This window comes from Oncorhynchus gorbuscha, linkage group LG13, assembly GCF_021184085.1.
Source record: "Oncorhynchus gorbuscha isolate QuinsamMale2020 ecotype Even-year linkage group LG13, OgorEven_v1.0, whole genome shotgun sequence".
In the NCBI taxonomy this organism is placed as follows: domain Eukaryota; kingdom Metazoa; phylum Chordata; class Actinopteri; order Salmoniformes; family Salmonidae; genus Oncorhynchus; species Oncorhynchus gorbuscha.
This window is the reverse complement of record NC_060185.1, coordinates 3263072-3288211: the sequence shown is the minus strand read 5'-3', so window position 1 is coordinate 3288211 and position 25140 is coordinate 3263072. Positions and strand designations below refer to the sequence as shown.

General features: G+C 42.6%; 1 protein-coding gene across 1 annotated transcript in view; it reads left to right on the top strand.

Moving 5' to 3' along the window:
• tenm4 (teneurin transmembrane protein 4) overlaps positions 1-25140 on the top strand; it is a 484585-nt gene that overhangs the window by 211258 nt on the left and 248187 nt on the right. Inside the window, exons 8-10 of the mRNA XM_046293604.1 lie at positions 2359-2460; positions 7118-7312; positions 17635-17835. Coding sequence (XP_046149560.1) covers positions 2359-2460; positions 7118-7312; positions 17635-17835 — 498 coding nt within the window. The remainder of the gene's footprint in view (positions 1-2358; positions 2461-7117; positions 7313-17634; positions 17836-25140) is intronic.

Here is a 25140-nt window from a genome sequence, read left to right as displayed (position 1 = left end):
TGGACTAGTAACCGGAAGGTTGCGAGTTCAAACCCCCGAGCTGACAAGGTACAAATCTGTCGTTCTGCCCCTGAACAGGCAGTTAACCCACTGTTCCCAGGCCGTCATTGAAAATAAGAATGTGTTCTTAACTGACTTGCCTGGTTAAATAAAGGTTAAAAAAATATATATATATATAGTGCATTACTTTTAATCTGAGCCCATAGGATGCCATTTGAGATGTCGCTGATGGTTTCAGTGGGCGGAGCTAGTGTTTATCAGTGCTCTCATTGGGTGAAGCTAGTGTTTATCAGTGCTCTCAGTGGGTGGAGCTAGTGTTTATCAGTGCTCTCATTGGGTGGAGCTAGTGTTTATCAGTGCTCTCATTGGGTGGAGCTAGTGTTTATCAGTGCTCTCATTGGGTGGAGCTAGTGTTTATCAGTGCACTCAGTGGGTGGAGCTAGTGTTTATCAGTGCTCTCATTGGGTGAAGCTAGTGTTTATCAGTGCACTCAGTGGGTGGAGCTAGTGTTTATCAGTGCTCTCATTGGGTGGAGCTAGTGTTTATCAGTGCTCTCAGTGGGTGGAGCTAGTGTTTATCAGTGCTCTCAGTGGGTGGAGCTAGTGTTTATCAGTGCTCTCATTGGGTGGAGCTAGTGTTTATCAGTGCTCTCAGTGGGTGGAGCTAGTGTTTATCAGTGCTCTCATTGGGTGGAGCTAGTGTTTTTCAGTGGGTGGAGCAGTGCTCTCAGTGGGTGGAGCTAGTGTTTATCAGTGCTCTCAGTGGGTGGAGCTAGTGTTTATCAGTGCTCTCAGTGGGTGGAGCTAGTGTTTATCAGTGCTCTCAGTGGGTGGAGCTAGTGTTTATCAGTGCTCTCAGTGGGTGGAGCTAGTGTTTATCAGTGCTCTCAGTGGGTGGAGCTAGTGTTTATCAGTGCTCTCAGTGGGTGGAGCTAGTGTTTATCAGTGCTCTCAGTGGGTGGAGCTAGTGTTTATCAGTGCTCTCAGTGGGTGGAGCTAGTGTTTATCAGTGCTCTCAGTGGGTGGAGCTAGTGTTTATCAGTGCTCTCAGTGGGTGGAGCTAGTGTTTATCAGTGCTCTCAGTGGGTGGAGCTAGTGTTTATCAGTGCTCTCAGTGGGTGGAGCTAGTGTTTATCAGTGCTCTCAGTGAGGTGTTTATCAGTGCTCAGTGGGTGGAGTGTTTATCAGTGCTCTCAGTGGGTGGAGCTAGTGTTTATCAGTGCTCTCAGTGGGTGGAGCTAGTGTTTATCAGTGCTCTCAGTGGGTGGAGCTAGTGTTTATCAGTGCTCTCAGTGGGTGGAGCTAGTGTTTATCAGTGCTCTCAGTGGGTGGAGCTAGTGTTTATCAGTGCTCTCAGTGGGTGGAGCTAGTGTTTATCAGTGCTCTCAGTGGGTGGAGCTAGTGTTTATCAGTGCTCTCAGTGGGTGGAGCTAGTGTTTATCAGTGCTCAGTGGGTGGAGCAGTGTTTATCAGTGCTCTCAGTGGGTGGAGCTAGTGTTTATCAGTGGGTGGAGTGTTTATCTCTCAGTGGGTGGAGCTAGTGTTTATCAGTGCTCTCAGTGGGTGGAGCTAGTGTTTATCAGTGCTCTCAGTGGGTGGAGCTAGTGTTTATCAGTGCTCTCAGTGGGTGGAGCTAGTGTTTATCAGTGCTCTCAGTGGGTGGAGCTAGTGTTTATCAGTGCTCTCAGTGGGTGGAGCTAGTGTTTATCAGTGCTCTCAGTGGGTGGAGCTAGTGTTTATCAGTGCTCTCAGTGGGTGGAGCTAGTGTTTATCAGTGCTCTCAGTGGGTGGAGCTAGTGTTTATCAGTGCTCTCATTGGGTGGAGGGTTTCTACCCAGCACCACAACACTAGTTTACCTCTCTTGTATGTTTGACCCGTATATGTCAATACACTAACATCCTCTTCCATCCACATGCCATTGAACGGGTGTATGAGAACAACCATGTCGCGTGAGCCATGTTATCCTTTCATGACAGACACGACCACAACGACCACGAAGGAGCCATTTTGCTGTTGGTGCAATGATCTGTTATCAGGCAGAGTTCCAGGTTTCTTCCTTACAGCGTTGGTCTTGTCACCCTGCTTCTGCTGTGGTTCCTGGTCCAATTGGAGTACTCTGCTGTGGTTCCTGGTCCAATTGGAGTACTCTGCTGTGGTTCCTGGTCCAATTGGAGTACTCTGCTGTGGTTCCTGGTCCAATTGGAGTACTCTGCTGTGGTTCCTGGTCCAATTGGAGTACTCTGCTGTGGTTCCTGGTCCAATTGGAGTACTTTGTGGACAACTGTCAAGTGTAAAAATAAAAAGCTTAATAAATCAAATGTAATTGATTTATTTGATTTGATGTTTGCTTTCCCACAGACTCCATTGACGACTGTCCCAGTGATTGCCATGGTAACGGTGACTGTGTGGCGGGAACATGTCACTGCTTCTTAGGATTCAGAGGCCCTGACTGTGGACGAGGTGAGTCGCTCTGTCGTTTAATATACTTCCCTCTCTCTCTCTCTCTCACTCTCTATATGTCTCTCTCTCTGTCTTTCTCTCTCTGTCTCTCTCTCTCTCTCTCTCTCTGTCTTTCTCTCTCTGTCTCTCTCTCTCTCTCTCTCTCTCTCTCTCTCTCTCTCTCTCTCTCTCTCTCTCTCTCTCTCTCTCTCTCTCTCTCTCTCTCTCTCTCTCTCTCTCTCTCTCTCTCTCTCTCTCTCTCTCTCTCTCTCTCTCTCTCTCTCTCTCTCTCTCTCTCTCTCTCTCTGTCTCTCTCTCTCTCTCTCTCTCTCTTCTCTCTCTGTCTCTCTCTCTCTCTCTCTCTGTCTTTCTCTCTCTGTCTCTCTCTCTCTCTCTCTTCTCTCTCTGTCTCTGTCTCTCTCTCTCTCTCTCTCTCTCTCTCTCTCTCTCTCTCTCTCTCTCTCTCTCTCTCTCTCTGTCTCTCTCTCTCTCTCTCTGTCTCTCTCTCTCTCTCTCTCTCTCTCTCTCTCTCTCTCTCTCTCTCTCTCTCTCTCTCTCTCTCTCTCTCTCTCTCTCTCTCTCTCTCTCTCTCTCTCTCTCTCTCTCTCTCTCTCTCTCTCTCTCTCTCTGTCTCTCTCTCTCTCTCTCTCTGTCTCTCTCTCTCTCTCTCTGTCTCTCTCTCTCTCTCTCTCTCTCTCTCTCTCTCTCTCTCTCTCTCTCTATATATATATATATATATATATATGTCTCTCTCTCTCTCTATATATTCTCTCTCTCTATATATATATATATATATATCTCTGGAGTGTATTGAACAGTCGAGGGCTGCCACGATACGGTAGTGTGTGCTATAGCTTGGAAAGGAAACGTGTGATTATGGGTGACAACATCAGGCTGTTTGTTGCCAGCATTAGGACAGTTTTCACCAGGACATTCAGCTCCATGTTTCACTTGCTTGTCACGATACCTCTGAGAGTCACTATAGTAACAACCCCAGAACAGACTAATTCATGTTGTTATAGTAACAACCCCAGAACAGACTACTTCATGTTGCTATAGTAACAACCCCAGAACAGACTAATTCATGTTGTTATAGTAACAACCCCAGAACAGACTACTTCATGTTGCTATACTAACAATCCCAGAACAGACGACATCTTGTTGCTATAGTAACAACCCCAGAACAGACTAATTCATGTTGCTATAGTAACAACCCCAGAACAGACTACTTCATGTTGCTATAGTAACAACCCCAGAACAGACTAATTCATGTTGTTATAGTAACAACCCCAGAACAGACTACTTAATGTTGCTATAGTAACAACCCCAGAAAAGACTACTTCATGTTGCTATTGTAACAACCCCAGAACAGACTACTTCATGTTGCTATAGTAACAACCCCAGAACAGACTACTTCATGTTGCTATAGTAACAACCCCAGAACAGACTACTTCATGTTGCTATAGTAACAACCCCAGAACAGACTACTTCATGTTGCTATAGTAACAACCCCAGAACAGACTACTTCATGTTGCTATAGTAACAACCCCAGAACAGACTACTTCATGTTGTTATAGTAACAACCCCAGAACAGACGACATCTTGTTGCTATAGTAACAACCCCAGAACAGACTAATTCATGTTGTTATAGTAACAACCCCAGAACAGACGACATCATGTTGCTATAGTAACAACCCCAGAACAGACAACATCTTGTTGCTATAGTAACAACCCCAGAACAGACTAATTCATGTTGTTATAGTAACAACCCCAGAACAGACGACATCTTGTTGCTATAGTAACAACCCCAGAACAGACTAATTCATGTTGCTATAGTAACAACCCCAGAACAGACTAATTCATGTTGTTATAGTAACAACCCCAGAACAGACTACTTCATGTTGCTATAGTAACAACCCCAGAACAGACTACTTCATGTTGCTATAGTAACAACCCCAGAACAGACTAATTCATGTTGTTATAGTAACAACCCCAGAACAGACTACTTCATGTTGCTATAGTAACAACCCCAGAACAGACTACTTCATGTTGTTATAGTAACAACCCCAGAACAGACGACATCTTGTTGAAAATAAATGAAATAATTCAGTAGATACAACATAATTAATATAAATAAATATATAATAACCATTCATAATGGAATACATGCACTCGGAGTCCATGCCAGAATATCTCTTTGAAAAAAAAAAAAAAGTTTGTTATTTTGGCCAAATCCTCAGTCACTAAGCCATCTGTTATGAAAGTGATGGTGATCATTGCTAGAAATGGCACCCTATTCCCTATATAGTGCACTATGGGCCCTGGTCGTAAATAGTGCATTATATAAGGGAGTAGGGTGCAGTTTGGGACACAGCTCTGCTCTCCTTACTGATCATTAGCTTAATGGTCTCATTTATCTGAGCAGTCGGATCACAGAGAGTCATACCACATCTAGATACCTGCTCCAATTTGGATGAGTAATGCTGCTTTGTTTTTACTCTGAGTCGCTTATTACTGTAGTTAGTACATAACATATATTTACTGTAGTTAGTACGTAACATATATTTACTGTAGTTAGTACATAACATATATTTACTGTAGTTAGTACATAACATATATTTACTGTAGTTAGTACGTAACATATATTTACTGTAGTTAGTTTGTAACATATATTTACTGTAGTTAGTACATAACATATATTTACTGTAGTTAGTTCGGAACATATATTTACTGTAGTTAGTTTGTAACATTTATTTACTGTAGTTAGTACATAACATACATTTACTGTAGTTAGTTTGTAACATATATTTACTGTAGTTAGTACGTAACATATATTTACTGTAGTTAGTACATAACATATGTTTACTGTAGTTAGTTTGTAACATATATTTACTGTAGTTAGTACATAACATATATTTACTGTAGTTAGTTTGTAACATATATTTACTGTAGTTAGTACGTAACATATATTTACTGTAGTTAGTACATAACATATGTTTACTGTAGTTAGTACGTAACATATATTTACTGTAGTTAGTACATAACATATATTTACTGTAGTTAGTTTGTAACATATATTCACTTTAGTTAGTACATAACATATATTTACTGTAGTTAGTACATAACATATATTTACTGTAGTTAGTACATAACATATATTTACTGTAGTTAGTTTGTAACATATATTTACTGTCGTTAGTACATAACATATATTTACTGTAGTTAGTACATAACATATATTTACTGTAGTTAGTTTGTAACATATATTTACTGTAGTTAGTACGTAACATATATTTACTGTAGTTAGTACATAACATATATTTACTGTAGTTAGTACGTAACATATATTTACTGTAGTTAGTACATCACATATATTTACTGTAGTTAGTTTGTAACATATATTTACTGTAGTTAGTACGTAACATATATTTACTGTAGTTAGTACGTAACATATATTTACTGTAGTTAGTACATAACATATATTTACTGTAGTTAGTACATAACATATATTTACTGTAGTTAGTACATAACATATATTTACTGTAGTTAGTTTGTAACATATATTTACTGTCGTTAGTACATCACATATATTTACTGTAGTTAGTTTGTAACATATATTTACTGTAGTTAGTACGTAACATATATTTACTGTAGTTAGTACGTAACATATATTTACTGTAGTTAGTACGTAACATATATTTACTGTAGTTAGTACGTAACATATATTTACTGTAGTTAGTACATAACATATATTTACTGTAGTTAGTACGTAACATATATTTACTGTAGTTAGTACGTAACATATATTTACTGTAGTTAGTTTGTAAAATATATTTACTGTAGTTAGTACGTAACATATATTTACTGTAGTTAGTACGTAACATATATTTACTGTAGTTAGTTCATAACATATATTTACTGTAGTTAGTTTGTAACATATATTTACTGTAGTTAGTTTGTAACATATATTTACTTTAGTTAGTACATAACATATATTTACTGTAGTTAGTACATAACATATATTTACTGTAGTTAGTTTGTAACATATATTTACTGTAGTTAGTACATAACATATATTTACTGTAGTTAGTTTGTAACATATATTTACTTTAGTTAGTACATAACATATATTTACTGTAGTTAGTACATAACATATATTTACTGTAGTTAGTACGTAACATATATTTACTGTAGTTAGTACATAACATATATTTACTGTAGTTAGTTTGTAACATATATTTACTGTAGTTAGTACATAACATATATTTACTGTAGTTAGTACATAACATATATTTACTGTAGTTAGTACATGGTTTTGGAGCTGGCATCACTCCCCTGTTAGCGTTGACACAACGTTAGTTAGGAAGCCAAACTATTCATCATTTTCTTTGCAAGAGCCTGACTGTCTGTCTGTCTGTCTGTCTGTCTGTCTGTCTGTCTGTCTGTCTGTCTGTCTGTCTGTCTGTCTGTCTGTCTGTCTGTCTGTCTGTCTGTCTGTCTGTCTGTCTGTCTGTCTGTCTGTCTGTCTGTCTGTCTGTCTATCTGTCTGTCTATATGTCTGTCTATATGTCTGTCTATCTGACTGTCTATCTGTCTGTCTGTCTATCTGACTGTCTATCTGTCTGTCTGTCTATCTGACTGTCTATCTGTCTGTGTGCCCATCTGTCCCTCTTCAAAGCGTCCTGTCCGGTGCTGTGCAGCGGGAACGGACAATACCTCAAAGGGAGATGCATGTGTCACAGTGGCTGGAAGGGCGGGGAGTGTGATGTTCCGACCAACCAGTGCATAGACGTCACCTGCTCTGGCCATGGGACCTGCATCGTGGGGACATGCATCTGTAACCCTGCATACAAGGGAGATAAATGTGAAGAAGGTGATTGAATGAATGGATTAATGAATGAATGAACAGATTAATTAATTAATTGATGGATGAAGAGGTTAAAGTTTTCCCTGTAGAGGGTAAAGATTAACATGTCACTGTATATCCCTGACTACATTGCTTTGCTAGTTATAGCCCAATGTTAGCTAGCAAACATTGCACCTGGTTGGTCAGCTGCAGACTCTCGTCGGAGTGTGCCAAAGCTCAGAATAACTGACACATTTACACATGCTCAACACCTGTTGAATGTGGCCTGTGTCAGTAAACGTCGGCAAAAAAGTGTAATTAAATTGTTGCCAGCAGCACAGTTACAGTCACCAGCTCAGCTAGGGAGAGTAAAATGTTCAGAGTGAGGTGTTCTCTCATTTGTGTCAAGAAGTAGCTAGCAAGCTAGCAAACGTTAGCCAGTTAGCCAGTTAGCTTGGGTGCTTGACTGCTGTTATTAGGACAGAAAGCTCTGATCAACCCTTAAAGAGACAACGCTCTGAGTTTGTGGGCGGGGCTAAAGCTTAAGAGGTTGTGAACGATGCTGAATAGGGGTGTAAGACAAAAGAAGAGCTCTCCAGTAGGTATACCAAAACATTCAAGGGGCATTTTCTCAAAAGTGAGGTTACAGGTTTATCAACTTTCAAAGCAGATTACTTTCCCATTGTTCCTCAACTGTACTGTGTGATGTACCATTTTCTAGCTCTGAGTCTCTGCATTTATCCAATGTAAAAACAATTGTTATGTCTAATTTTATGTTTCTTTTGATGGAGTAGAAGGCCCTTCTTGCCTTGTTTCTCAGATTGTTCACAGCTTTGTGGAAGTTATCTGTGGTGTTGATGTTTAGGCCGAGGTACGTATAGTTTTTTGTGTGCTCTAGGAAAACTAGACTTTTTTGGAACACCATTATTTTGGTCTTACTGAGATTTACTGTCAGGGCCCAGATCTGTCAGGGCCCAGATCTGACAGAATCTGTGCAGAAGATCTAGGTGCTGCTGTAGGCCCTCCTTGGTCGGGGACAGAAGCACCAGATCATCAGCAGTAGACATTTTGACTTCAGATTCTAGTAGGGTGAGGTTTAAGCTGTTGAAAGAAATCAGTTGTGTTTTTCTTTTGCCAATTTGAACTGCGATTTTATCTCTCTCTGTCCTCCTCTATTCCCTATTCATTATGTACAGAGGGTCCAGAGCTTTCTATCATCCACACAAAACAATCCCCTTTGTCATCTGAAAATCCAGAGGGAAAGAGTGACTTTAATCCATTAATAGCTGCTGCTATCTGAGGATGACGAGGAGGGATCTCTGTAATCCATTAATAGCTGCTGCTATCTGAGGATGACGAGGAGGGATCTCTGTAATCCATTAACAGCTGCTGCTATCTGAGGATGACGAGGAGGGATCTCTGTAATCCATTAATAGCTGCTGCTATCTGAGGATGACGAGAGAGAAGGAGCAAGGGAAGAGAAAAGAGGAGAGGAGAGAAAACAAAGGATGAGATTGAAGTAGCCATTGTGTTTGTCAGTCTGTTGAAACCTCTCATTTCCAGATGAGTAATGGCCCCTGTGAGTTTGATAGATGGTGCTTCCTGACATCCCCTAGCCCCTGCACACCCCTATTCTATCAGGGTTTGGGAACCATTAGCTGTATGGCGCAGCAGAGACCCACAAGCACCTCTACCCTTCTTCTCCTACGACCTTCATCCAGTATGATTAATTACAAGGAGAGACAGTGGTGTCAGTTGGACCCAGCCTCTGATCTCTCTCTGCCTCTCTGAGCCTGGCGCCCCCAAACCATCTGCCTACCGAGAGAGAGAGAGAGAGAGAGAGAGAAAGACCAGGGTTGAGACCCAACTGACACCCTATTCTCTATATAATGAGCTACCGTACTATATAGTACAGGAGCCTGCATAGGGCTCTGGTCAAAAGTAGGCCACTACATAGGGAATAGGGTGTCATTCGGGACACATATCTGGAGAGTCCTGGGATCTTTTCTGTCTCATTCTAACGGATCTTTAGAGCCTTTTATGTAATGATAAAGGGGGATGACGTAATGTTGTCTTGGTGCCCCCACTAGCCAGATGCTACTCCAGCTCCGAAGTCCAGACCCCATTTTTCTCCCTAATTTCGATCTTGTCTCACCTCTGCAACTCCCCAACGGGCTCGGGAGACGAAGGTCGAGTCATGCGTCCTCTGAAACATGACCCCCAAACCGCTCTTCTTTAACACCCGCCCGCTTAACCTGGAAGCCAGCCGCACCAATGTGTCGGAGGAAACACCGTTCAACTGATGACCGAGGTCAGCCTGCAGGCACCCGGCCCGCCACAAGGAGTCGCTAGAGCACGATGAGCCAAGTAAAGCCGAACCCCCAGAGGACGCTGGACCAATTGTGTGATGTCCTATGGGACTCCCAATCACGACCAGTTGTGATACAGCCTGGGATCAAACCCGGGGCTGTAGTGACACCATCTAGCTTAGTTTGGAGACACCAATATATAAATATACAGTACCAGTCAAAAGTTTGGACACACCTACTCATTCAAGGCGTTTTCTTTTCTTTTTTTTCTTTTTTACAATTTTCTACATTGAAGAATAATAGTGAAGACAGCAAAACTATGAAGTAACATGTTAAAACAATTGTATTAAATTGTTAAACAAATCCAAATCTATTTTATATTTTAGATTCTTCAAAGTAACCACCCTTTATGCCTTTATGACAGCTCTGCACAGTTTTAGCATTCTCTCAACCAGCTTCACCTGGAATGCTTTTCCAACAGTCTTGAAGGAGTTCCCACATACGTTGAGCACTTGTTGGCTGTTTTTCCTTCACTCTGCGGTCTAACTCACCCAAACCATCCCAATTGGGTTGAGGTCAGATTATTGTCGATGCCAGGTCATCTGATGCAGCACTCCATCACTCTCCTTCTTGGTCAAATAGCCCTTACACAGCCTGGAGGTGTGTTGGGTCATTGTACTGTTTAAAAAACAATTATTGTCCCATTAAGCGCAAACCCGATGGGATGGTGTATCACTGCAGAATGCTATTGTAGTCATGCTGGTTAAGTGAGCCTTCAATGCTAAATAAATCACTGACAGTGTCACCAGCAAGGCACCCCCACACAATCACACCTCCTCCTCCATGCTTCACGGTGAGAACCACACATGCTGAGATCATCTGTTCACCTACTCTGTCTCACAAAGACACGGCGGTTGGAACCTAAATCTCACATTTGGACTCTTCAGACCAAAGGACAGATTTCCACCGGTCTAATGTTCATTGCTCATGTTTCTTGGCCCAAACAAGTCTCTTCTTTTTATTGGTGTCCTTTAGAAGTGGTTTCTTTTCAGCAATTTGACCATGAAGGCCTGATTCACGCAGTGTCCTCTGAACAGTTGATGTGGAGATGTGTCGGTTACTTGAACTCTGAAGCATTTATTTGGGCTGCATTTTCTGAGGCTGGTAACTCTAATGAACTTATCCTCTGCAGCAGAGGTAACTCTGGGTCTTCCTTTCCTGTGGTGGTCCTCATGAGAGACAGGTAACTCTAATGAACTTATCCTCTGCAGCAGAGGTAACTCTGGGTCTTCCTTTCCTGTGGTGGTCCTCATGAGAGACAGGTAACTCTAATGAACTTATCCTCTGCAGCAGAGGTAACTATGGGTCTTCCTGTCCTGTGGTGGTCCTCATGAGAGACAGTTTCATCGTAGCTCTTGACGGTTTTTGCGACTGCACTTGAAGAAACCTAAAAACGGTCTTGATTGACTGACCTTGACGCCTTAAAGTAATGATGATGTCATTTATCTTTTCTTATTACAGGGCTTATTATATAATGTATTAAATGTTTTTCCTCATCAATCTACACACAATTCCCATAATGACATCACAATACCCCATAATGACATCACAATACCCATAATGACATCACAATACCCCATAATGACATCACAATACCCCATAATGACATCACAATACCCATAATGACATCACAATACCCATAATGACATCACAATACCCATAATGACATCACAATACCCATAATGACATCACAATACCCCATAATGACATCACAATACCCCATAATAACAAAGTGAAAACAGGTTTCATATATTTTGTTAATTGTAGAAACCCCTTGACTTTTGGGTTTGAAAACAGGTTTCATATATTTTGTTAACAAGCTTGGCACCTGTATCTGGGACTTTCTCTTCTCTGCAGATCCTCTCAAGCTCTGTCATGTTGGATGGGGAGCGTTGCTGCACAGCTATTTTCATGTCTCTCCAGAGATGTTCGATCAGGTTCAAGTCCGGGCTCTGGCTGGGCCACTCAAGGATTTTCAGAGACTTGTCCCAAAGGACTCCTGCGTTGTCTTGGCTGTGTGCTTAGGGTCATTGTCCTGTTAGAAGGTGAACCTTCACCCAGTCTGAGGTCCTGTGCGCTCTGGAGCAGGTTTTTATCAATGATCTCTCTGTACTTTGCTCCGTTCATTGTTTCCGTTGATTCTGTTCATTGATTCTGCGTAGTCTCCCAGTCCCTACCACTGAAAAACATCCCCACAGCTTGATGCTGCCACCAGACACTTGGCATTCAGGCCAAAGCGTTCAACCTTGGTTTTATCAGACCAGAGAATCTTGTTTCTAATGGTCTGAGAGTTCTTTAGGTGCCTTTTGGCAAACTCCAAGTGGGCTGTCATGTACATTTTACTGAAGATTGGCTTCCTTCTGGCCACTACCAGAAATACCTGATTGGTGGAGAGCTGCAGAGATGGTTGTCCTTCTGGAAGGTTCTTCCATTTAAGAATGATGGAGGCCACTGTGTTCTTGGGGACCTTCAATGCTGTATAAATGTTTTGGTACCCTTCCCCAGATCTGTGCCTCGACACAATCCTGTCTCTGTGCTCTACGGACAATTCTTTTGACCTCATGGCTTGGTTTTTGCTCTGATGCACTGTCAACTGTGGGACCTTATATAGACAGGTGTGTGCCTTTCCAAATCATGTCCAATCATATTGAATTTACCACAGGTGGACTCCAATCAACTTGTAGAAACATCTCAAGGATGATCAATGGAAACAGCATGCACCTGAGCTCAATTTCAAGTCTCAAAGCAAATGGTCTGAATGCTTATTTAAATAAGGTATTTCTGTTTTTTTATTTTTAATACATTTACAAACATCCTGAAAACCTATTTTCGCTTCGTCGTTATGGAGTATTGTGTGGATTGATGAGGATTTTTATTTATTTAATCCATTTTAAATAAGGCTTGAATGTAACAAAATGTGGAAAATGTCCGAAGTCAATGTATATATAATCAGGACTAGAGGTCGAACGATTATGATTTTTCAACTCCGATACCGATTATTGGAGGACCAAAAAAAAGCTGATACCGATTAAGCGGACGTTTTTGTCAAATGTATTTATTTATTTGTAATAATGACAATTACAACAATACCTAATTAACACTTTTATTTTAACTTAATATAATACATCAATAAAATCAATTTAGCCTCAAATAAATAATGAAACATGTTCAATTTGGTTTAAATAATGCATAAACAAAGTGTTGGAGAAGAAAGTAAAAGTGCAATATGTGCCATGTAAGAAAGCTAACGTTTCAGTTCTTTGCTCAGAACATGAGAACATATGAAAGCTGGTGGTTCCTTTTAACATGAGACTTCAATATTCCCAGGTAAGAAGTTTTAGGTTGTCGTTATTATAGGACTATTTCTCTCTATACCATTTGTTTTTCATATAACTTTGACAATTGGAAGTTCTTATAGGCACTTTAGTATTGCCAGTGTAACAGTATAGCTTCCGTCCCTCTCCTCGCCCATACCCGGGCGCGAACCAGGGACCCTCTGCACACATCGACAACAGCCAGCCTCGAAGCATCGTTACCCATCGCTCCACAAAAGCCGCTGGCCTTGCAGAGCAAAGGGGAACAACTACTTCAAGGTCTCAGAGCGAGTGACGTCACCGATTGAAATGCTATTAGCGTGCACCCCGCTAACTAGCTAGCTATTTCACATCGGTTACACCAGCCTAATCTCGGGAGTTGATGGGCTTGAAGTCATAAACAGCAGAGCTGCTGGCAAACGCACAAAACTGCTGTTTGAATGAATGCTTATGAGCCTGCTGGTGCCTACCACCGCTCAGTCAGACTGCTCTATCAAATCATTGACTTAATTATAATATAATAACACACAGAAATACGAGCCTTCGGTCATTAATATGGTAAAATCCGGAAACGATCATCTGGAAAACAAGACGTTTATTTTATATGAAATATGGAACCGTTCCGTATTTTATCTAACGGGTGGCATCCATAAGTTTAAATGTTGCTGTTACATTGTACAACCTTCAATGTTATGTCATAATTCTGTACAATTCTGGCACATTAATTACGGCCTTTGTTAGGAATAAATGGACTTCACCCAGTTCGCAACGAGTCAGGTGGCCCAAACTGCTGCATACACCCTGACTCTGCTGCACAGAACGCAAGAGACGTGACACAATTTCCCCAGTTAAAATAAAATAATTAATAAATTAAAATAAATTAACGTTAGCAGGCAATATTAACTAAATATGCAGGTTTAAAAATATATACTTGTGTATTGATTTAAAAAAGGCATTGATGTTTATGGTTAGGTACACATTGGTGCAACGACAGTGCTTTTTTCACGATTGCGCTTGTTAAATCATCACCCGTTTGGAGAAGTAGGCTGTGATTCAATGATAAATTAACAGGCACCGCATAGATTCATATGCAACGCAGGACAAGCTAGATAAACTAGTAATATCATCAACCATGTGTAGTTAACTAGTGATTATGTTAAGATTGATCGTTTTTTATAAGATACGTTTAATGCTAGCTACCACCTTACCTTGGCTCCTTGCTGCACTCGTGTAACAGGTAGTCAGCCTGCCACGCAGTCTCCTCGTGGAGTGTAATCGGCCACGATCGGTGTCCAAAAATGCTGATCACCGATTTGTTATGAAAACTTGAAATCTGCTCTAATTAATCGGCCGACCTCCAATCAGGACAGGTATATATAATCAGGACAGGTATTGTATATATAATCAGGACAGGTATTGTATATATAATCAGGACAGGTATTGTATATATAATCAGGACAGGTATTGTATATATAATCAGGACAGGTATATATAATCAGGACAGGTATTGTATATATAATCAGGACAGGTATTGTATATATAATCAGGACAGGTATTGTATATATAATCAGGACCGGTATTGTATATATAATCAGGACAGGTATTGTATATATAATCAGGACAGGTACTGTACATCTTCTCAACAAGCTATAAACCTGATTGAATAGTGTTCTCATCTTTATAATCACTGCTGTCGCACCCACAGCTAATGTGTCACTTCCTTCAGCTGATGATGTCACTTCCCTCAGCTGATAATGTCACTTCCCTCAGCTAATGTGTCACTTCCTTCAGCTGACGATGTCACTTCCCTCAGCTGATGATGTCACTTCCCTCAGCTGATGATGTCACTTCCCTCAGCTGATAATGTCACTTCCCTCAGCTAATGTGTCACTTCCTTCAGCTGATGATGCCACTTCCCTCATCTGGATCATGTCACTTCCTTCAGCTGATGATGTCACTTCCCTCAGCTGATCATGTCACTTCCCTCAGCTGATCATGTCACTTCCTTCAGCTGATGATGTCACTTCCCTCAGCTGATCATGTCACTTCCTTCAGCTGATGATGTCACTTCCCTCAGCTGATGATGTCACTTCCCTCAGCTGATCATGTCACTTCCTTCAGCTGATGATGTCACTTCCCTCAGCTGATAATGTCACTTCCCTCAGCTGATCATGTCACTTCCCTCAGCTGATCATGTCACTTCCTTCAGCTGATGATGTCACTTCCCTCGGCTGATGATGTCACTTCCCTCGGCTGATGATGTCACTTCCCTCGGCTGATGATGTCACTTCCCTCGGCTGATGATGTCACTTTCCACAGCTGATGATGGACTTCCCACAGATGATGTGTCCCAAATGGCACCCTATTGTCTTTATAGTGGAATACTTTTGACCAGAGCCCTGTGGCCAACCCTCCAGCATGCTTTTACATTTAGGGAAACATGTTCTTGTCAAGGTCTTCCCCTCTCCTCTCCTTCCATCATATCATTCTACTCCTCTCTTCTCCTCTTCTCTCTGTGTCCTCTCCTCTCCTTCCATCATATCATTCTACTCCTCTCTTCTCCTCTTCTCTCTGTGTCCTCTCCTCTCCTTCCATCTGTCCTCTACTCTCCTCTTCTCTCTGTGTCCTCTCCTCTCCTTCCATCATATCATTCTACTCCCATCCTCTTCTGTCTGTGTCCTCTCCTCTCCTTCTGTCTGTCCTCTACTCCTCTCTTCTCCTCTTCTCTCTGTGTCCTCTCCTCTCCTTCCATCTGTCCTCTACTCCTCTCCTCTCCTCTTCTCTCTGTGTCCTCTCCTCTCCTTCCATCTGTCCTCTACTCCTCTCTACTCCTCTCCTCTCCTCTTCTCTCTGTGTCCTCTCCTCTCCTTCTGTATGTCCTCTACTCCTCTCTTATCCTCTCCTCGCCTCTTCTCTCTGTGTCCTCTCCTTCTGTCTGTGTTCTACTCTTCTCCTCTCTCCTCTGTGTTCTACTCTTCTCCTCTCTCCTCTCCTCTTCTCTCTGTGTCCTCTCCTTCTGTCTGTCCTCTACTCTTCTCCTCTCCTCTGTTCTCTACTCTTCTCCTCTCTCCTCTCCTCTCCTTCTGTCTGTCTTCTACTCTTCTCCTCTCTCCTCTCCTCTTCTCTCTGTGTCCTCTCCTTCTGTCTGTCCTCTACTCTTCTCCTCTCTCCTCTCCTCTTCTCTCTGTGTCCTCTCCTTCTGTCTGTCCTCTACTCTTCTCCTCTCTCCTCTCCTCTTCTCTCTGTGTCCTCTCCTTCTGTCTGTGTTCTACTCTTCTCCTCTCTCCTCTTCTCTCTGTGTCCTCTCCTTCTGTCTGTGTTCTACTCTTCTCCTCTCTCCTCTGTCCTCTACTCTTCTCCTCTCTCCTCTGTTCTCTACTTGATCTCTCCTTTTTTCCGTCCTTCCTCGCCTCCTCTTCTGTTTTTTGAGTTTTTCTGTGAAGGAAGGTTTGTCATTTGCCTGTTTTGTAAATCCCCTTTCTGTTCCTCCCAGCGCTCAGAGAGATAGTCAACCTCTCTGTAGATGTCAGCTCCTGTCTGCTTTGTAAGGGTGTAACATGCACTAAACACTAAGCCTGTTGAGGCTAGAGCCCTGAATCCCAGTCCCCACTGTGGACAGTTATTGTTCCCCCGTGTAGTGATCATCCTCCCCTTGTCCCCTGGCTGTCTGATAGAGATGCCAGGACGGCCCAGTGGGGGAGCTGGAGGCCCGGGGGGGGGGCACACTGGAAACAGCAGGAGCCTGGAGGGACTGTCTATATCCTCTGGGACTGTGTTGACTGTGTTTCTGCCTAACTCTGTCTATCAGGGACTGTGTTGACTGTGTACCTGCCTAACTCTGTCTATCAGGGACTGTGTTGACTGTGTACCTGCCTAACTCTGTCTATCAGGGACTGTGTTGACTGTGTACCTGCCTAACTCTGTCTATCAGGGACTGTGTTGACTGTGTTTCTGCCTAACTCTGTCTATCAGGGACTGTGTTGACTGTGTACCTGCCTAACTCTTTCTATGTGACTTTGTGTCTGACTGTCTCTGTGTAACTCTGTCATTGACTGACTGTATTTCTATGTGACTCTGTCTCTGTGTTGCCTGTGTATCTAATTCTCTCTCCCGCTCCCTCTCTCTCTCTCTCTCTCTCTCTCTCTCTCTCTCTCTCCCCTCTCTCTCTCTCTCTCTCTCTCTCTCTCTCTCTCTCTCTCCCTCTCTCCCCTCTCTGTCCCTCTCTCTCTCCCCTCTCTCTCTCTCTCTCTCTCTCTCTCTCTCTCTCTCTCTCTCTCTCTCTCTATCTCTATCTCTATCTCTATCTCTATCTCTATCTCTATCTCTATCTCTATCTCTATCTCTATCTCTCTCTCTCTCTCTCTCTGTCTCTCTCTCTCTCTCTCTCTCTCTCTCTCTCTCTCTCTCTCTCTCTCTCTCTCTCTCTGTCTCTCTCTCCTCTCTCTCTCTCTCTCTCTCTCTCTCTCTCTCTCTCTCTCTCTCTCTCTCTGTCTCTCTCTCTCTCTCTCTCTCTCTCTCTCTCTCTCTCTCTCTCTCTCTCTCTCTCTCTGTCTCTGTCTCTCTCTCTGTCTCTGTCTCTCTCTCTCTCTCTCTCTCTGTCTCTGTCTCTCTCTCTCTCTCTCTCTGTCTCTCTGTCTCTGTATATTTCTCTTTCTCTCTCTTCCAGTGGACTGCCTGGACCCTACCTGTTCTGGGCGTGGGGTTTGTGTGCGTGGAGAGTGCCACTGTTTCGTGGGCTGGGGCGGGTCGGGGTGTGAGAGCACCAGGGCATCCTGCATGGACCAGTGTTCCGGACACGGAGCCTTCCTGACAGACACAGGAACCTGCAGCTGTGACCCCAACTGGACCGGACAGGACTGCTCCACAGGTCAGTGGCTAAAGAAATGTACCTTAATATCTCAATCTAATACACACGGAGTATACCAACTATTGGGAACATGTTCCGACTATCGAGTTCACATCCCCACCTTTTGGCGTCAGAACAGCCTCTGAATCGGTCAGGTCATGGACTGGACACTGTGGCGAAACCATTCCAACAGGGAGGCTGGCCCGTGTTGACTCCAATGCTTCCCACTGGGAGGCTGGCCCGTGTTGACTCCAATGCTTCCCACAGGGATTCTGGCCCGTGTTGACTCCAATGCTTCCCACTGGGAGGCTGGCCCGTGTTGACTCCAATGCTTCCCACAGGGAGGCTGGCCCGTGTTGACTCCAATGCTTCCCACTGGGAGGCTGGCCCATGTTGACTCCAATGCTTCGTACTGGGAGGCTGGCCCGTGTTGACTCCAATGCTTCGTACTGGGAGGCTGGCCCTTGTTGACTCTAATGCTTCCCACAGGGATTCTGGCCCGTGTTGACTCCAATGCTTCCCACAGGGAGGCTGGCCCGTGTTGACTCTAATGCTTCCCACAGGGAGGCTGGCCCATGTTGACTCCAATGCTTCGTACTGGGAGGCTGGCCCGTGTTGACTCCAATGCTTCCCACAGGGAGGCTGGCCCGTGTTGACTCCAATGCTTCCAACAGGGAGGCTGGCCCGTGCTGACTCTAATGCTTCCCACAGGGAGGCTGGCCCGTGTTGACTCTAATGCTTCCCACAGGGAGGCTGGCGCGTGTTGACTCTAATGCTTCCCACAGGGAGGCTGGCCCGTGTTGACTCTAATGCTTCCCACAGGGAGGCTGGCCCGTGTTGACTCTAATGCTTCCCACAGGGAGGCTGGCCCATGTTGACTCCCGAGCTTCCAACAGTTGTGTCAAGTTGTCTGGATGTCCTTTGGGTGGTGGACCATTCTGGATACACACAGGAAACTGTTGAGCGTGAAAAACCCAGCAGCGTTGCAGTTCTTGACACATTCAAACTGGTGCGATTGTCTTGCAGTCCAAGTCTCAATTGTCTCAAGGTTTAAAAATCTCCTCCCCTTCATCTACGCTGATTGAAGTGGATTTAACAAGTGACATCAATAATGGATCATAGCTTTCACCTGGATTCACCTGGTCAGTCTTTGTCAAGGAAAGAGCAGGTGTTCTTAATGTTTTTGTAAACTCAGTATATCTGATAAGTACTGGACCGGACCGGACCTCAATACATCTTCATTCTTCAGAAAGTCTTCATACCCTGTGACTTAATCCACATGTTGTGTGTTACCGCTGAATTCACACACAGTTTTATATATTTTTGCTAATTTATTAGACATGAGATACAGAAATATCTAATTTACCTAACTATTCACACCCAATACTTTGTAGAAGATCCTATGGTGGCGGTTACGGCTTTGAGTTGTCTTCAGTATGTCTGTAAAGGCTTTGAGTCGTCTTCAGTATGTCTGTAAAGGCTTTGAGTCGTCTTCAGTATGTCTGTAAAGGCTTTGAGTCGTCTTCAGTATGTCTGTAAAGGCTTTGAGTCGTCTTCAGTATGTCTGTAAAGGCTTTGAGTCGTCTTCAGTATGTCTGTAAAGGCTTTGAGTCGTCTTCAGTATGTCTGTAAAGGCTTTGAGTCGTCTTCAGTATGTCTGGATCAGCTTTGAGTCGTCTTCAGTTTGTCTGGATCAGCTTTGAGTCGTCTTCAGTATGTCTGTAACAGCTTTGAGTCGTCTTCAGTATGTCTGGATCAGCTTTGAGTCGTCTTCAGTATGTCTGGATCAGCTTTGAGTCATCTTCAGTATGTCTGTAAAGGCTTTGAGTCGTCTTCAGTATGTCTGGATCAGCTTTGAGTCGTCTTCAGTATGTCTGTAAAGGCTTTGAGTCGTCTTCAGTATGTCTGTAAAGGCTTCGAGTCGTCTTCAGTTTGTCTGTAAAGGCTTTGAGTCGTCTTCAGTATGTCTGTAAAGGCTTTGAGTCGTCTTCAGTTTGTCTGGATCAGCTTTGAGTCGTCTTCAGTATGTCTGTAAAGGCTTCGAGTCGTCTTCAGTTTGTCTGGATCAGCTTTGAGTCGTCTTCAGTATGTCTGTAAAGGCTTTGAGTCATCTTCAGTATGTCTGGATCAGCTTTGAGTCGTCTTCAGTATGTCTGTAAAGGCTTTGAGTTGTCTTCAGTATGTCTGGATCAGCTTTGAGTCGTCTTCAGTATGTAAAGGCTTTGAGTCGTCTTCAGTATGTCTGTAACAGCTTTGAGTCGTCTTCAGTATGTCTGTAAAGGCTTTGAGTCGTCTTCAGTATGTCTGGATCAGCTTTGAGTCGTCTTCAGTATGTCTGTAAAGGCTTTGAGTCGTCTTCAGTATGTCTGTAAAGGCTTTGAGTCGTCTTCAGTTTGTCTGGATCAGCTTTGAGTCGTCTTCAGTTTGTCTGGATCGGCTTTGAGTCGTTTTCAGTATGTCTGTAAAGGCTTTGAGTCGTCTTCAGTATGTCTGTAAAGGCTTTGAGTCGTCTTCAGTTTGTCTGGATCAGCTTTGAGTCGTCTTCAGTTTGTCTGGATCAGCTTTGAGTCGTCTTCAGTTTGTCTGGATTGGCTTTGAGTCGTCTTCAGTATGTCTGTAAAGGCTTTGAGTCGTCTTCAGTATGTCTGTAAAGGCTTTGAGTCGTCTTCAGTATGTCTGTAAAGGCTTTGAGTCATCTTCAGTTTGTCTGGATCAGCTTTGAGTCGTCTTCAGTTTGTCTGGATTGGCTTTGAGTCGTCTTCAGTATGTCTGTAAAGGCTTTGAGTCGTCTTCAGTATGTCTGTAAAGGCTTTGAGTCGTCTTCAGTATGTCTGTAAAGGCTTTGAGTCATCTTCAGTTTGTCTGGATCAGCTTTGAGTCGTCTTCAGTATGCCTGGAGCAGCTTTGCAGATCTAGATTTCGGGATTTTCTCCCATTCTACCTTGCAGATTTTCTCAAGCTCTATTAAGTGAGATGGGGAGCGGTGAACAGCAATCTTCAAGTCTTTGCACATATTTTAAATTGGATTCAAGTCTTTGCTTTGGCTGGGCCACTCAAGGACTTTGACATTCTTGTTCTGAAGGCCATTCCAGCGTTGCTTTGAACTTCGTCCCCAGTATAAGGTCGTTTGCACTCTGAAGCAGATTCACATCAAGGATTTGGCTCTATTTGGCATCATTCATTGTTCCCTCGATCCTCACTAGTTTCCCAGTCCCTGCTGCTGAAAAGCCTCCCCATAGCATGATGCTGCCACCGCCATGCTTCACGGTCGGGATGGTGTTAGACAGGTGATAAGATGTGCCCGGTTTTCTCGAAGCATAGCGAGTTACATCATCAGACCACATAATCTTTTGCCGTCTCAGAGTCTTTCATGTGCCTTATTTTCTAAACTCCAGGCGTGCCTTTTTCTCAGGAGTGGATTCCGTCTGTCCACTCTGCCATAAAGCCCAGATTGGTGAAGTGCTGAAGAGATTGTTGTCTTTCAGACATTTTCTCCCATCGCAGCCAAGTATCTATGTAGTTCTGTCAGAGTGGTCATTGGGTTCTTGGTCACCTGCCTGACCAAGGTCCTTCTTGCTCTAGAGTCTGGGTAGTTCCATATTTTTTAATTTTCCAATGATGGGAAACCACTGTGCTCTTTGAAACTGTCAACACTCTAGAAATCGTTGTCTCCCCTTCCCCAGATATATGCCTCATTACAATTATATCTCTGAGATCTATAAACAGTTCCTTGTACTTATATAGTTTCTGTTCTGACATGCACTGTCATCTGCGGGACCTTTATATAGACAGGTGTGTTTCTTTCTAAATCATGTTCAAGACTGTTTTCTGGGGGTCTGTACTCCTGAAGTTGAAGACTGTTTTTGTGCTTGCCAGTTGGCTAGCAGTTCTCAGCTGTTAGCAGCCAATGGCTAGCAGTTCTCAGCTGTTAGCAGCCAATGGCTAGCAGTTCTCAGCTGTTAGCAGCCAATGGCTAGCAGTTCTCAGCTGTTAGCAGCCAATGGCTAGCAGTTCTCAGCTGTTAGCAGCCAATGGCTAGCATTTTTTTTTTTACTGTCGATAAAAACAGATGCTTGCCATAATTATTTTGAGTCATTACTGAATTATTTCATATAATACATCAAACGTTAAAACTCTTAAATAATTAATTGTAATTCATGGTAACCTCGTAAACAATGACTTAGACCTGGTGTTTATTTGAAACAGGTATTTTCTATTAACAGGGACAGGCGGCTATTAGAGATTGGTTTTTAATTAAAGTTTTACGCTAGTTTTTCAGTTCAAGATAATCCTCAAAAATGTGCATCCGACTGAGGTAACTGCTGAGGTTCCTGTCAGAAATAAACACTAGTGATTATTTTTAATCGTGTGTGTATGTGGTTATGTCCAAAAAATGTTGCTGCTTAACATGAAAGCACCAATTATCCCCATCACCAGAAGTAGGCTTCAGCTCTACTTCTCTACAGCAGCAATCACAGCTGATTTTAGTAATACGTTTGGGTCTTCTGTCCTTGTCCGATTGGCTTCACTCTGTCTCTAAACCCCATCACAAATGGGTTGCCTCCCAAATGGTACACTATTCCCCATATACAGTAGAACACACTTTTTTTTGTTGCCAGGACCCTTAGGGCTGTCCTCAAAAGTAATGTGCTATGTAGGGAATAGGGTGTCACATGCAGTCAGAGAAAATCAAGGGCACAAGCAAAGTGAGGATCTTGTCAGAGACATGGTGTTGTCTAGCTGGATGTATCCCCTGTGGTGTTGTCTAGCTGGATGTATCCCCTGTGGTGTTGTCTAGCTGGATGTATCCCCTGTGGTGTTGTCTAGCTGGATGTATCCCCTGTGGTGTTGTCTAGCTGGATGTATCCTGTGGTGTTGTATAGCTGGATGTATCCCCTGTGGTGTTGTCTAGCTGGATGTATCCCCTGTGGTGTTGTCTAGCTGGATGTATCCCCTGTGGTGTTGTCTAGCTGGATGTATCCCCTGTGGTGTTGTCTAGCTGGATGTATCCCCTGTGGTGTTGTCTAGCTGGATGTATCCCCTGTGGTGTTGTCTAGCTGGATGTATCCCCTGTGGTGTTGTCTAGCTGGATGTATCCCCTGTGGTGTTGTCTAACTGGATGTATCCCCTGTGGTGTTGTCTAGTCAGGCAGAGAAAACAGTCTTGTCAGGCAGAGAAAACAGTCTTGTCAGGCAGAGAAAACAGTCTTGTCAGGCAGAGAAAACAGTCTTGTCAGGCAGAGAAAACAGTCTAGTCAGGCAGAGAAAACAGTCTAGTCAGGCAGGGAAAACAGTCTAGTCAGGCAGAGAAAACAGTCTTGTCAGGCAGAGAAAACAGTCTAGTCAGGCAGAGAAAACTGTCTTGTCTCGTCAGGCAGAGAAAACAGTCTAGTCAGGCAGAGAAAACAGTCTAGTCAGGCAGAGAAAACAGTCTAGTCAGGCAGAGAAAACAGTCTAGTCAGGCAGAGAAAACAGTCTTGTCTCGTCAGGCAGAGAAAACAGTCTAGTCAGGCAGAGAAAACAGTCTAGTCTAGTCAGGCAGAGAAAACAGTATTGTCTCGTCAGGCAGAGAAAACAGTCTAGTCAGGCAGAGAAAACAGTCTAGTCTAGTCAGGCAGAGAAAACAGTCTTGTCAGGCAGAGAAAACAGTCTAGTCAGGCAGGGAAAACAGTCTAGTCAGGCAGAGAAAACAGTCTAGTCTAGTCAGGCAGAGAAAACAGTCTAGTCTAGTCAGGTAGAGAAAACAGTCTAGTCAGGCAGAGAAAACAGTCTTGTCTAGTCAGGCAGAGAAAACTAAAATGAAGCATCACATCTGGGAAACGTGATATCACTATATCCCCAAGTCACAGGGCAGCTGGGACATTTAACCTTCACTTACCTCTAATTGACCAAAAAGCTCAGAACAATTGATTTGCCAATAAGATTTAAAACACCAAGCTGTCTTAGTGTATAGAAAAACCAGTCGTTCTGGTGTTTTCTCTCTCTGGTCTTTCACTCTGTCAGACAACTGATGTGATATTAGTACAGAACGGGATCTGAACTGAACGAGGAGGTCTGAAATTAGATTTTAATTGAGGCTTTGATTGGTGTACCGGGGGCGAGTCCAAAATGGCACCCTAGTCCCTATGTAGGGAACATGTTGTCATTTGGGACAAACACTCACCAGTTCCTTTACGGCCCATTAATATGAAGCAGACAGGCTGATGGAGAGTTAAATTAGTGATGGATATGCATAGCAGCAGTATGGAGTAATACTATAGTAGCAGTATAGTATAACATCAGTATAGTATAGCAGCAGTATGGATTAACTGCATACATATAGTTATACTATAGTAGCAGTATAGTATAGTAGCAGTATAGTATAGTAGCAGTATAGTATATTAGCAGTATAGTATAACAGCAGTATAGTATAGTAGCAGTATAGTATATTAGCAGTATAGTATAACAGCAGTATAGTATAGTAGCAGTATAGTATATTAGCAGTATAGTATATTAGCATTATAGTATATTAGCAGTATAGTATATTAGCAGTATAGTATATTAGCAGTATAGTATAACAGCAGTATAGTAATACTATAGTAGCAGTATATTATATTAGCAGTATAGTATAGTAGCAGTATAGTATAGTAGCAGTATAGTATATTAGCAGTATAGTATATTAGCAGTATAGTATAGTAGCAGTATAGTATATTAGCAGTATAGTATAGTAGCAGTATAGTATAACAGCAGTATAGTATAGTAGCAGTATAGTATAGTAGCAGTATAGTATAGTAGCAGTATAGTATAGTAGCAGTATAGTATATTAGCAGTATAGTATATTAGCAGTATAGTATATTAGCAGTATAGTATATTAGCAGTATAGTATATTAGCAGTATAGTATAACAGCAGTGTAGTATAACATCAGTATAGTATAGTAGCAGTATAGTATAGTAGCAGTATAGTATAGTAGCAGTATAGTATAGTAGCAGTATAGTATATTAGCAGTATAGTATATTAGCAGTATAGTATATTAGCAGTATAGTATAGTAGCAGTATAGTATATTAGCAGTATAGTATATTAGCAGTATAGTATATTAGCAGTATAGTATATTAGCAGTATAGTATATTAGCAGTATAGTATAGTAGCAGTATAGTATAACAGCAGTATAGTATAGTAGCAGTATAGTATAGTAGCAGTATAGTATATTAGCAGTATAGTATAGTAGCAGTATAGTATAACAGCAGTATAGTATAGTAGCAGTATAGTATAGTAGCAGTATAGTATAGTAGCAGTATAGTATATTAGCAGTATAGTATATTAGCAGTATAGTATATTAGCAGTATAGT